The sequence below is a fragment of the Quercus suber genome, unplaced genomic scaffold, assembly GCF_002906115.3.
Source record: "Quercus suber isolate HL8 unplaced genomic scaffold, Cork oak 2.0 scaffold_96, whole genome shotgun sequence".
In the NCBI taxonomy this organism is placed as follows: Eukaryota; Viridiplantae; Streptophyta; class Magnoliopsida; order Fagales; family Fagaceae; genus Quercus; species Quercus suber.
Window position 1 is genome coordinate 392,460 of NW_027069561.1, and position 15,368 is coordinate 407,827.

The 15,368-nt window shown below is 34.9% G+C and overlaps 1 protein-coding gene across 1 annotated transcript; it reads right to left on the reverse strand.

Moving 5' to 3' along the window:
• Positions 1-535: 535 nt before the first annotated feature.
• On the reverse strand, positions 536-7,100 carry LOC112039150 (uncharacterized). Its single transcript, XM_065774653.1, is given in 3 exon segments — positions 536-621; positions 624-1,968; positions 6,693-7,100. Coding segments are annotated over 2 exon segments (807 nt in total). The 5' UTR covers positions 1,345-1,968; positions 6,693-7,100.
• Between the last annotated feature and the right edge of the window lie 8,268 nt (positions 7,101-15,368).

Sequence of the window (15,368 nt, forward strand, 5' to 3'; positions counted from 1 at the left end):
TACTTTAATTATTTTACAAGGAAAGTCAAACGAAATATATAACAAGTTGTAATCAAGAAGTATATGGTGGAACACAAATAGTTAGGTAGATAATTTGTAGAATAATGTACAACTACAAACTATTTTACAAAAATTTTATAAATGTTGATGGGTCAGTTTTTTATTAGTTTTCATCTAGGTCCATCATTAATAATATTTTTTTATTTACCAATACACTCACATATCTGCAATTTGTAAAATTGTTTGTAAAAAGTTTGGATCTCTATCTTACTCTAATTTGTATTATTGTTGGAGGATATAACTCTTTTACAGGCTACAAACTTATTAGCCCAAATGCAGACTATGGATGGGTGTTGAAATAACCTTTGAAACATGCAATATGTATAAGTCAAAAGTAAAACTTGTTAGGAAAGAAAGGATATCACAAGCTAAACTTAATCACAGTTATTTTCAAAAACAGCTACAAGCAAAGACAGATTTCCAACTGATATTACAGTACCATAGTAAAGGAACTTATTTGCGATAGACAAAAGGCCTAAGAAATTGCCGAAGTAACAAGCAGGACTATAATTCCAACGAAAGTTGCGGTGCCTCTCCAAATATCACGGAAATATACGTTTTCAAGGATGCGATATTTTTATTCCACCAGTTTTCATATGTTCATTAAGATTTTAGCGACCTTAAGGTAACATGAATTTTTTCCACAATTTCTTTGCCAAGTTTGTTAACCATTTTGGCAACTTCTTTATTGCTGCCTAGCGAGTGAACAATAATCTTTTTGTCAACAAGCAACTCCGCATCGTCTCTAGTGTTTATAAGAAAATCCAATAGCACGATATAATTGCATATGTAAGCTTCTTTTGGATAATGACACTGCTCCAAGGCCATGATGTTTCGGAAAATGTGTTCAGTTCCATGATTTATCACAAAGGGTGGGATTACCAAGCTAGTTTGCATACGTTTCAAGCACCAAAAGCATTTCAAGCAAGGTAAGCAATGCAAGAGCCATGAGCAATTGAAGCATGGAAAAATTTCCGAGGGATTTGGATTCTTGATTTGAATGTCAAGCAAACGTCTATCTTCTTCTGGTGGTTTTTTCTCCCACTTCTTGAAATTCAATCCTGCCGTGTCCAGCTTTGTTGCACTATATAGATGTGCAATAATACTGTCACTACTTTTCAATTTGGGTGAATAGTAGAAATATCTCTGCAAATCAGTGAAATGTTTTACTTCCTTCTCTTGGGATGTTCTTGCAGTTGTCATTGGGAAAAAAGTAACTCCAGGCAAGGTTAAGAAATGAATTATGAAAGCCTGGAAACCTTCCAATGTGACGATATAAATCATCAAGAATAAAAAATGGAAGTTGATTCTCAAGTAATATCAAGTCATGCTTTATGCCTTCCTCCAGCCATGGTTTACTTAATATATAATCATCCTTTTCATATCCTTCCCTTGCAGCAGTCCTCAAGAAGAGCTCAATGATAAAGATAGAATCCAATAGAATCATTTTCACGAATTCTGCCTTCTCAGGTAAAGAAGATGAGATATCATCTGCGTAACAATGGCGGATATTCTTTTCTCTTTTCTCAATGATGTTTGCAAATTCCTCCTGGCCTTTACAAGTGTCTGGCAAAAGAATTCCTTGAAATATCTTTTTTTCAAACGTTCCATATTCTCCAGTACCTTCTTGTGGTCCTGTTCCTTTTTGTTGTCTGTTCCTTGTTGTTGTCCTGTTCCTTCTTGTTGTAATAATGAACAGGGCCTATTGAAATAAGCTTTGGAGTGTAGGCTTCTTCCTTTACCTCGCGAAGTTTGTTGGGGACCTTGTAGATGCAACACTTGGGATGCCGCTGGGCGGGCTCGACATCTTTAACGTCAATGATAAACTCTGAGCATTGAACTTCTTTTCCATTTGAACTATCAGCATCAGACGTGGACATCTTTTTCATATACCAGGTTCCTTTTTTCCTAATGATAAACAAACAACAATCATTAGCATAACAATAAAATCACTAAACAGTCTAAACCCAAACTTATTCCAAGAGGCACCATTTGGAATAGCTTCTATTATTACCATCAGACTTTTTATTGCAAAAGATATGTAATCCTGTGTCTCACAATTGTAGGATACACAAACTATTAAACAGAGGATATATAATATAAATCCTATGTCCTTTTTGTATTTTATTTTATGTTCCACTAATTAAGGTATATTATGTGTTTGATTTTTTTTTTTTTTCATTTTAATTATTTTTTATTTTATAAGGAAAATTAAACAAATACATGATAAATTGTGATTAGTAAAACATAATATATAATACAAAAGATGAAACAAGATTTGTATTTGATGATACATATATGTGAAACATGAGATAATATAGCATTATGACAATTTGTCTAAGTTCCATCCCAACCCCAACCCCAACCCCATATACATATCTTTTGTAGTTATCACATCATCATCTGAACACACAAACCAAGATTGAAAGATAAATGTTTAGGCAATTGAATTAAAATACACACATACATAGCCAAAGTCCTTTTATATAGGGGTGACAAATAACAAATTGAGTTCTACTTAGTGTGAGTTTGGCATTGATGAAAGATGCTACCTTATTTTACTATTCAACTTATTTTTGCTATTATTTATAGGTCTTACTACACTTTTTGGTACCATTCATGGATCCCACTGTACTATTTTAGCTAACTTTTACCTTTATTTACAATATTTTTAGTAAAAAGTTTTCAATTTCAGCAAAATAAGTAGATTTCAAATAGATCTTTAGTTACGAAACCAATAATCACTTGAATAGGCTAAGCTTAGGCAAGACATAGTACATGGCTTTAAAACTTGACGTGAGTAATACATATGATAGGGTAGAATGATGATGTTTTATTGGGCAAACAATGAGGAAAGTAGCTTCCATGCAAACTTGATCTCTCTAATCATGGACTGTGTTACATGATTATGTAACCTATTTTTTACTAATCAATACAGATCCAAAGGGGTATATCAAACTTTCTAGAGGCCTGAGATAAGGGATATGTATGTTCTTGTTGTGTCAATAAGCATCTTCAAGGTTAATTTAAAAAGCAAACGAGAAGGTGAACTCTCTAGGGTGTCACAATTAGTAGGTATGGACCAAAAATCTCACACCTATTCTTTATTGATGATAATATTCTCTTTTGCCTCCAAAACAAGGTAGAAAATACATGAGATTTCTATAGGACTATGAAGAAGAATTGGACCAAAAGATGAATAGAGACAAAACATCGACATTCTTCAACAGGAACATGTAGAGGGACATCTGAGAGAAAATATAAGCTGAGTTTGGCATCTAATGAAGTAAAAGCTTGGGCAAATACTTGGGCTTACTCGCACTCATTTGCCACTCAGAAAACTGAATTTTTTTCAAAGATAAAAGATTCTATCACATACGCAATAGAATATTCTAATCAAAGCCATAGTTCAAGTGATCCATACGTACATATGCCATGAGTTGTTTCAATCACTCTTAATTCTTTATGACAAGATGGTGATCAAAAATGTTTTGTGGATTTAGAAGAAGGGTGAGAGGAAGATTTATTGGGCAAAATGGAGTGCATAGCGTGCCTCAGTATTCATGCTTTGTAGAGGTTAAATCATTAATTCTCTCAAAAGTATAAGCTATAGAAATATAATAAATTTAATCATTTAATCACATACTTCTCCTCACGTGTGAATTGAAACTCCTTTTTAATAAGTGAGGCATAACATGTAAGATTCTAAATGGGAGGTAAAGTGGAGGAGACATAAATAGAAGTCAGGATCTCCTATTTTGATAGCATGTTAAATAACTAATTTTCCCGATAGTTTAAACTTTTGAGATAAGTGAATTCTATAAAACACCCATATCTTACTATGTACACCAAGCTCTCAAGGCTAGGTACTTTGCATCATATTGCTCCTTCATGGTGGTGTAAACCAAATCGTCCTGTGTGTGGAAAAGGATCAAGCTGTAGGAGAATTGAGAACGGGAAATCATTTAAAATATGGGGGAGGGGTAGGGGACAACTCACTACCAACACCCACAACCTATAGAGTTGCTCATGGCAAGAGTCTTGTACCTTAATTAGTATTGTTCCATGCACAAAGTACTTAGTAGTTTAATGTAGAAATTGTTCGAATTGTGAGATTAGAAGCATATGGCAATTATCTAATATATATATATATATATATCTATTTGTCACATCTCGGTATCTTCTTCTATCTTTTCTGAGAATATATATATATATATATATAGACCTGCTCACCACCACCGCCTTTATTATAAGAAGCACAAGTCCGGGCCCTAATAGATGATGTAGCAAGGATATGATCTAGTCATGAAATCCTTACCACGTAAGGCAGAAACAATACTGAATACACCATAAACTCAAGATTACCGGATGGCAATCTGATTTGGTTTCAGACTCCACTGAGGATTTTCATGGAGAAAAGCGCATGTCAAGTTACCATGGAGATAATGTTAGGTGAAGACGAGATTCGAAGTTTTAAAAGGAAGACGGCGAGCAAAATTGCAAGCATAATTTCCCAACTATATATGTGAAAAACTTCACTTGGAATGTGCTAAAACTATGCAGAGAAGATTAATTGAGCAAGTAGATCAGAATGAAAGATTGAGTTCTTTAAATCGACTAATCTGTAAAAAGTTCCTTTGTTTTATACAATGAAAACAGAGGCTACCATTAAGTTAAGTAACTAGCCATTAGAACATTAATAACAGCTTCTAACAAACTCAAACGACTACTTTAAGAACTCTAGCCAATTACAATCTAACACCTATACATGTAAAAGCATATGAGACGCAGATGACTTCTTAAGCAATTTACAGAGTAAGATAATAGATAAATGGACACGACCCGTAGCTTGTGTAGACATAATGGGAAGGAAAAAAAAAAGGTTTGAACTCTGTTGGTTTCGACATAAAATATTTTCCACTCAAAAGTATTTTAAATTGAAAATATATTCTAGGAAACTACTTATTTTCAATTGGACAAATTTTCTTGATAATTCAAAAAGAGAAATAATATATCCACAATATTTTCACAACATTTTTACAGTAAATTTTAAGCGGCAACTTGTTATTGTTGGGGCAAAAAAGTAATCTTAATTTCAAATTGGAACTACTAACAATTAATCACCTATGATTTATTGTGAAAATATTGTAAAAATTTTGTGGACGTAGCAACTATTATTCAAAAATCTTGGTTTTTATCAAATCAAGGTGATATTTGAAGTTTCTATTTAATTCTTATATAGTATTTTTCCTTCCTATATTCTAGGGTGTCATGCATGCCCATATACTATATTAAATGAGAAATTACATTTTACCTTCTTTTATACTTACCCCATAAATTATGAGAATAGATATTTTATTCCCTCTAAATTATTTCATGTATAATACTTGCCCCCATAAATTTTGAAAGGGTCCACTTAGGCCTAAATTTTTAACCCTGTAACACTTAGCCCCCCATTCTATGAGTAATAGTTTAGTGATGAAATCTTGTATTTTCATATTTTAAAGGAACAAGTGTAAAAGTTGTATAGTTTAGGAGAGTGAAATGTGTATTATCATAGTTTACGATGGAAGGTATAAAAAAAAATGTATAGTTTAATAAGTGTGCATTCTCATACTATCTAGAGTAAGTGTAAAAAGAGTACAATTTAAGGGTGTAAATGATAATATCCTACATATTATATTAAGTGTGGGTTTGGATAGAAGGTTTAGTTGTGGTACGTTTTCCTCCTGTGCGTTTTTTTTTTTTTTTTTTGCCACACTTGTTGACTTTGGGGGGACAAAATACATTGTGCGTATACTGTGCGTGCACTGTTCACGCACTGTTCATGCACTGTTCATGCAATATTTAATATTAAAAGTAGGTCCCATAACACTATTCACACATTTAAAAATTATTTTGCTACAGTGTTTTCAGCAATAATCAGTTTTTATCAACTTTCAACAACAATAAGTACTATCCAAACGGACCCTAAATTATTGGGATACCCAAAAAAAAAAATAACATTTTCTTTTTCATTAATTGTATTTATCGTGTAAATTGCAGTCAATCCTTTTAGTAAATAATTGAAAATAATTTAAGTGACTGAACTAATTGATATCGACACAAACCTACCTCCAACGAGAAAAAAAAAAAACAAGGGAAAAAATGCAACTCTTAAACCTTTTTGTTATTTTGTGTGCGTGTGTGTGGAGAATAGCGTCTCCTAAATTATGAACTCAATTACTTACTAAACTAAAAAAAAAAAAAAAAAAAAAAACAAACAAACAAACTAAATTATCAATGTAAATAATTGAAAATAATTTAAGTGACTGAACAAATTGATATCGACACAAACCTACCTCCAACGAAAAAAAAAAAAAACAAGGGAAAAAATGCAACTCTTAAACCTTTTTGTTATTTTGTGTGCGTGTGTGGAGAATAGCGTCTCCTAAATTATGAACTCAATTACTTACTAAATTAAAAAAAAAAAATAAAAAAATAAAAAAATAAAAAAAAAAAAAACCTAAATTATCAAATTTTGGCGAACTTTATATTGTAGAACAAAATTACAGTGAAACGAAGGAGTAAAGAACCAGCCACCTGCAAATTTTATTTAAACAAAAAGAAAGTGAAAGGACGGAGCAAAGAACCTGCAAATTGTATTTGAAAGAAAATGCTTCAGCCTTCTAAACTTTACTCCAAGAAACAGCAGAATATGATAGAGATCATGTCCAACGAAGCAAGGCTAAGACTATTTGATTCTCTCTCTTCTCACTCATAGCTTAAACTCACTCATCGAAGAAACAATCTTCCACTTCTGTACACTTCATAGCAATTCTCAAAACCTTCTTGCCCTCCTATTTATTGAGTGAACCCCCCAACCCTTATTTTCTCTACGTCATAACCATGACGTCTTTTCTGACAACATACAACTGTCGCATTTATTTGTCATTACTTTGTGCATTATTGGTACAAACCAACAAGCACCATTGCCATTGCCTTTTTTCACTCAGGGCAACAATTATTAAGGTTGTTACTATTCAACTTCACAAGCTGTCCTGTGAAAACAAACAGTCGAGATGAAGGTCCACACCCCATAAATAATTGACGTTGTCTTGACTTGTTTTTAGTCTTTGTGACGAGAAATATGATCCACACACACATGACCTGATTTTTTTTTTTAGTAAACATCACATGACGTTATTCACTTGCATCTTAATCACACAGAATGGTAGCTAGAAGCAGGACCCGGGTGTGACCTATAAGAGAAATACACACGTTGCATTATGGATGCATTTGGTTGGGTGTTAAAAAGTCGGTGATCAAAAATATGAAGGAAAAAAAATTGAGTGATAGAAAAGATCTTAATTTTTACTCATGATGTTTGGTTTCTGGGTTGAAAAATTGATCGAGGACTAGTAAATTCTTTTTTTTGTTTTTGTTTTTTTTTATTGAGAATAAAAATGAGATGATGAAAAATATAGTTTGCAAAAATTTATTTGCATACCACTATTAGATTAAAAAAAAGTAATGAAATATTTTTATTAGAAAATTATGTGTGGATAATGAAAACTCGGATTTGTGTGAATACACAAGAATTTGTTTAGACTAGTTCAGTCAGTTCAAGTAGTAATAATGAGCAGCTAAAGAAGAATTTGGACCTGATTGAAGAAAGGAGGGAAAATGCAATGGTCTAATTGGCATATTATCAACAAAAGTTTAAACAAGGTTATGATGTCAGCGTAAAGTTAAGGCCTTTAATACCCGGTGATCTAGTACTAAAGAAAGTTGTGGGCACTGTAAAAAACCCAGCTTGGGGAAAGTTAGGACCTAATTGGGAAGGACCATATCGTATTACCTCAAAGGCTGGCATCGGGGCATATTTTTTAGAAGACTTAGATGGTCATGTAATATCACGCCCATGGAATGTAAACAACCTTAAAATGTATTATTATTAAACGATTTTTTTCCTTGATCAATATGTTTATCTATTACATAAAGATTTTGTATTTTCTGCCATTACAGTTCTTATAAGTGTTTAAATTTAAATTCAATCATGCCTGAAGTCCTCGGATCAAATGATATGGATTAGTTAACACTCCATTACAGTTCTTATAAGTGTTTAAACTTAAATTCAATCATGCCTGAAGTTCTCGAACCAGATGATATAGATTAGTTAACACTCCATTACTGTTCTTAGAAGTGTTTAAACTCAAATTCAATCATGCCTGAAGTCCTCAGACCAGATAATATGGGTTAGTTAACACTCCATTACATATCTTATAAGTATTTAAACTTAAATTCAATCATGTCTAAAGTACTCGGACCAGATGATATGGGTTAGTTAACACTATTACAGTTCTTATAAGTATTTAAACTTAAATTCAATCATGCTTGAAGTCTTCGGACCAGATGATATGAGTTAGTTAATACTTCATTACAATTTTTATAAGTATTTAAATTTAAATTTAATCATGCCTGATATTCTTGGACTAGATGATATGAGTTAGTTAACACTCCATTACAACTTTTATAAGCGTTGAAATGGATCTTAAACCATGTTAGACTTCTTGGATCATATACTGGGGTTAAAATTAATGCTTAATGGCATCCCTTGTAAGTGTTAGATAGAGCCCAATTCAAGTAAAGTCATTAATTACAAAAATATGCCCAATGCTTTAATCAAGCCCTTAGATTAACCCCCTGAGTAAGGTAAAGTACTTAATTATTTGCTTAAGTATCAAAGAACGTAAAAGACACCTTTATCTTCCATTGTTTGCTAAATTCATTATTAATTCTTATATAACCCAGTTTTTGCCATTGTTTAATTTATTGACGTCATTAGCAAAATATTGTTATTGATTCTGCTCAAGTTAAAGTAGCAATAGATCAACATTATCTACCATAGCAATAAATCTTGTAATGCATACAGTGAAGGTATGGAAAATAAAAAAAGAACGCTTTCATTGATCAGAAAGTATTTTTCAAAAAAAAAAAAAAAAAACAACAGCAACAATAATAAAGGTCCTAATAATATCTAAACCTTTGTCTTGGAGACTAAGGGGTAAATAGTCTGGCTGGATTGGGTGGCAGCAGTATCTGGAGCTTAATCCTTGGATTCAGAAGGAGTTTTCTTCTTATCTAGGCCCTTACCCTTGTCCTAAAGATCCTCGCCTTTCTTGCCTTGGCCACCAGGTTGATTAGACTCCTTAGGAGCTTCAAGGAGAGCAGGAGGGGCTTGGCCAACCAGTGGCTGTTCTAATGACTCTAGAACTTGTTTAGACTGAGAGGGGTCAGGACCTGGGAGTTCGCAAATGTCAGGATCATAGTATACGCTCCTAGGTAGCCTCAAGTCAGAATCTGCAGGGATCCCAGCAGCATCAAGGGCTTTACCCCAAGATACATCACAGTACCTGCATACTACAGAGAGCTCCTCTGTGAGTCTAGCTTAAGTCTCCTCTACCCCAAGCTTATATGCTGCCTGCTTTTCAGCCTCGGTTGCCTCCTTGGCCATTTGGGCAGCTTCCCTAACCTTCTAAAGCTTAACTTGAAGATCCTTAACCATTTGCCTCTCTGTTTCCAGATTAATTTCAGTTATATGTAACTGCTAGCATTGATCTTCAGCCTACCTTTTAGCATTCTTGAGGCCTGCATCAGCACTGTCCCTGGCCCTAATCACCTCTTTTAGCTGCTCGGACAGCTTAGCGTAATCCTCCTTAAGATTACCCAAAGTTTTCTGAGTCTCGGACAGAGAATAGGCCTTCGCCTTGGCTTCATTGCGGGCATCTTTATTCCATTCTTTGGCCGCGTAAACTTGTTGGGTAATCTAAATAACAGAATGGGAAAAACTTAGTGTAAAACAAAGAAGAATGATGAATAAAAATAACCAACGGTTTACTTAGAGAAGCAGATCAAATCACTTACCATAGCCAGGTCCCTCTTAAGGGATAGGAAGAGTTCTTACTGACTGAAATGCTTGTAAGCATCCATATCTCTTGGTAGGAGAAGTGGTTGCTCCAAGGCCTCAGCATTAGGACCTGCTTGCCCCCTTAATAGTTCCTAACTAAGGTGGCCCAAGAGAGGGGGCACCATTTAACTCTAGCTTAGGAGACCATATACGCGGTCCTCGACGCACATCAGTCGTGAGAGGATCCTCTCGTCTTTCAACAGTTGAAGACCTTTTGCTTCGTTGGTCTTTAGCCACCTTCTGCTACTTATTTCTTTTTGAGGGCTCCACCTCACCTTCCTCAAGGGCTGCATTGGGCATTTTCTTCTTCAGCTTAGGATTGGCTTTAGGTCGAGGTTAGTAGGAAGCTGAGAAGGGGGTGGGGGAAGATTGGTTGTAGGCTAGGACTTATTGGCTTCTTTTGGTTCAGAAACTTTGTTCCTTGCCTTCATAAGGTCTCGTAGACTCTTGCTGCCCGTATTCAAAACCATTCCCTCTTCCTCTTCCGAAGAGTCATCTGGAAGTGCAGTTATTAAAATGGAGGCGCGGACGCTAGATTACCCGTCGGTCTCTTCCTTGGTGTCCAAGAGAGGAATCACCTGAACCTTTCTAGGCTCCTCTTTTTCAAAGCGAAAATTGTCAATTTATTGCTCTAGTGAAGAGGCTGAGGAAGCAACTCCTTCTCCTACCGCGGCTACCTCAAAGGGAACCTGCTGAACTGGAGGGGCGTGTAGGGGAACACCCTGTGGGAATGGATGTTCTACTAGTGGAAGGTCGTGTGGAGCCAAGAAATTAGGCCGAGATACGTCTATCCGAGCTAACCAATAATCGTTTGCCCTTATAGCATTGCCGANGGCCCAAGAGAGGGGGGCACCATTTAACTCTAGCTTAGGAGACCATATACGCGGTCCTCGATGCACATCAGTCGTGAGAGGATCCTCTCGTCTTTCAACAGACGAAGACCTTTTGCTTCGTTGGTCTTTAGCCACCTTCTGCTACTTATTTCTCTTTGAGGGCTCCACCTCACCTTCCTCAAGGGCTGCATTGGGCCTTTTCTTCTTCAGCTTAGGGATTGGCTTTAGGCCGAGGTTAGCAGGAAGCTGAGGAGGGGGTGGGGGAAGATTGGTTGTAGGCTAGGACTTATTGGCTTCTTTTGGTTCTGAAACTTTGTTCCTTGCCTTCATAAGGTCTCGTAGACTCTTGCTACCTGTATTCAAAACCATTCCCTCTTCCTCTTTCGAAGAGTCATCTGGAAGTGCAGTTATTAAAATGGAGGCGCGGACGCTAGATTACTCGTCGGTCTCTTCCTCGGTGTCCAAGAGAGGAATCACCTGAACCTCTCTAGGCTCCTCTTTTTCAAATCGAAAATTGACAATTTATTGCTCTAGTGAAGAGGCTGAGGAAGCAACTCCTTCTCATACCGCGGCTACCTCAAAGGGAACCTGCTGAACCGGAGGGGCGTGCAGGGGAACACCCTGTGGGAATGGATGTTCTACTAGTGGAAGGTCGTGTGGAGCCAAGAAATTAGGCCGAGATACGTCTATCTGAGCTAACCGATAATCGTTTGCCCTTATAGCATTACCGACCTCTTGAAATTTGTTGGGAAGGGATTTGAAATCCAAAATTAGGTGGACAGCTCGAAGTTGCCCGTCTTCACTTACAAAAATCTGGGATCTAAGTAGGTAGTTGAGAGCTGTTACGTTGGTCAAGCTGAGCCGAGGAGCTACGTGCCTTCTATCTGTTAATACCATAACAAAGCCAAACATTGTCAGAAACTTAAAGTAAAACACTAATACACAGAGAAAAAGAACAAAGCTAATGATGAAGAACCTAAATCTATTGTTAGGGAACCTAAATCTAGAACATCCCACCTGGCTCTCATAGCTTGGTTGCGCAATGAAGACCATCATGCCATGCTCCCGAGACGATTAGGTATTCGTCTTTCGTCCCCTTGTTAGACTTGGGAAGACAAGAGATGAGCCTGACTATGTCGGATCCGAATTTAAGGGAAAATCCCACCCCCTTTTGTTTATGACACTCGTACATATGGACTACGTCAAGCCAGGTAAGTCCTAAGCCTAAGTGCTAGTCCAAAGCATCAATCGCTCCGAGGATCCTAAAGAGATTTGGTGCGCATTGGTGGGGACAAAGCCTATGGTTACGAAGGTAATCTCTTGTAATGCGACCCATGGGGAGAGTCATTCCTCCTTCTATGAAGGCTATCATAGGGATTATGACCTCTCCCACCGCTCGGTCAATTGCTATTCCTTCTAGGGGACAATATCGCAAGACTACTTCCTGCAGTATGTGATACGTTTCTTTAAAAATTTCTATCATGGCAGGGCTGTCCACTAAATACGTAAATCTACCCATTTCGGATGAATAAAAACGAAAAATACTAAAAACGACAACTGGGAAATGAGAATTTAAAAGCCGAGGAAGTTGGCCAAGGAGAAAAAGAAGGGTTCGAAGAAGTTAAAACTTACACGAACTAAAGTGGAGGATGATCCTTGAAATCTTTAGAAGGGTTCTCAAAGATTTCTAAAAGAAACAAGATTTTGATGATTTAGTGGGTTTTGTGAGTTTGAATGCTAGAGTTCGCTGGAGAGTCTGAAGATTGTGAAGTAAAGAAAAGATGATTTCCTTTGAAACTTTATATAGGGGGCAAAATGAGTGGGAATTATCCCGCCCAAATCCTGAGGAAAAATACCATCCATTGGATCTCTATCTTACCGTTGGATGCTAGAGACATAGCGTTGCCTGGAGCAATTAATAGCGCTTTGTGGATTCCAAAACGTCAGGGTCAATGATGAAGCACATAAAACCATACTCCCACACTTTTAAATTCAAGTGTTTTGACTTTTCTAGCCCTTAATTTTAGAGAAAAATCAAAATCCCCCTTCTTCTCCTCGAATGCGAGAGAAAAACTGGAATTTTGAGGGGCTATTGTGAGGATAAGAGTCCAAATTTGTATATTGGGCCTTGGACCTTATCTGATGACATGGACATGTCCGAGGAGGAGTAAATGATTGGAAGAGGCCTAAAGTTGAGAATCACGTAAAGAAATGATGGGAGAATACCGTCCGAGGAGTATATCCTTCTCGGATATGATAAATATCAGCCAAGCAGATACTTGGACAGTTTAGGTGACCTTCCAGGAAATTTTAACGATAAGGATGAACTTTAGGCACATACAAAAGTGATAAGAATACAGAAATATCTAAAAGAAAAGCTACTACCACCACATTAAATACATTGTAGCAATTTTTCTGATCGCATTTATGTAGAGAAGACCCTTGAATAATGCAATCTCAACCACCACCATTCACAGAGAACCAAAGAAGATGCCTGATGGGACATATACTCGAGTAAAGGCTTAGATGATTAACAAGTGTACGATTAAGATGGTTCGAAAGCAAACTATATAATGTAAAAGACCTCCCATAAGAAGAGGAGGGGGAGGAGATAGTAAAAGAGGAGAGAAGAAAATTTACTGTAGCACTAAGGACTATATTATCTTTCAGGAACAGTAGTTCAGTTCATAGTTCACCTCCTCGGACACCAATTTAATTAAGTTTTAAGTATGTTTTTGTACTTATTCATATTTTAAATTCTTATTAGCCGTTTTTCAATTTGCAAATAGCCTAGCTCTTTCATCTACTCTCTACAAATTCATTGTATTGGGCTCATTGGGCTCACATCCCACATCTTTTGGGCTTAGGCTACAAATCGTGACCCTACATATCTTATTTAATAATTTTGTCAAACTTTTCAACCTTAACGTGACATGTTTATTAAGTGACTTGATATAACACGATCCATGTAATATGTTGGTTTGATACAGTCACAACCTTTTTTTAACCCTTTAAAGCAAAATGATTAATATTTTTTTAATTAGAACATAAGTATAATAATTGTAAAAAAATTATTTCTATACAAATTATATTTTAGAAAAACATTGAAATTAATCTAAATTTTCTTATTGGATCATCACAAAGATATAGCCAAAAAAAAAAAAAAAAATTTGCTTTCTCATATAATTCAAAAAATTTGATTTTTAATTATTTAAAATCTAATATATCTAATTATATATAATATGATATTTAGATCTAATCCTTCCAATAATTAAAAATAAAACTTATAGATTAAAGAAAAAAATTCATGATTATAGAAAAAAAAAAATGAAAATGTTGATGTTTAATACTAATAAATAGTAAAACATGAAAATTGAAATGAGGATCTACTAATTTTATTTTCCTATATATGTAATAACACAAATTATCACAATAAAGAATTGCGTTGGCAATATGAGTATTATAGTTTAGTCAAGGCGAATCCCCCTCTTTAATTATAGTATATATGGAATAACCATAATCCAGAAAACGTAGAGTATATCTTTTATTCTTTTAAATATGGGAAAATATGAACTTTACAATTTTACAAAGGATTCTACTATGTATGGTAAGCTATTTTTTTTTAAGATGATAATAATTATGGTATATCTTGTGTATTATACTAAATATAAATACAATAATTATCATGCAATTTGGGTGATAGTTACTTCACAAGTATAAAGTTTTTGTGAGGTGGGAAGGTGTAAGGGTCAGGGTTCAAGTCTCTAAGAGGGAGTTTCATACACATATACACTTATATCAGGTTAAAGTAGAATTTCTATCTTGTATAAAATTAAATAAATAAAAAACTATGAATACAATAAGGCAAATTAAAATCTTGAGAGTTTTCAAGATAACTTTATCTTTTGAGTCCTTCAAATCCTATTTATACACAATATATATATATATATATATATATATTTTTTATTGGTGAGATACGAACTCAATTCTCTTATTTATTTCTTTTTTATGTAGGCCCCAAAAACATCAATTGATTTTTAGTATATCCATTAATTCTATTTATTAATTTTTTGAAGAGTACCCTATCTTATGACATTCACATACTAACTATAAATACAATAAGGCAAATTAAGATCTTTGGAGTTTTCAAGATAACTTTATATTCAAGTCCTTCAAATCCTATTTATTGACAATATGATTTTTTTTTTTAAGTGAGATTTGTACCCGTCAATTAGCTTTTGGAGCATTCATTAATTTTTTTTTAAAGAAAAATATAATTTATGAAATTTCAAAAAAAAGAAATAGATGACTAGATGACTAATAAATTTGTTTTTGAGAAATAATTACAATATGCTACTAACCTCACAGATCAAGCTTTTTCCCTTCTAGACCCTAAGCACTATAACCAATAATCTGGAAGAGGGCTGGGAGACAGCTAAATACAACATTGGACCAAAACTAATTTGAGAGGAAACCATTTAAATAAGCCAAAGCCCATGAAATGGACAAAAATTTTGAGCAAAACT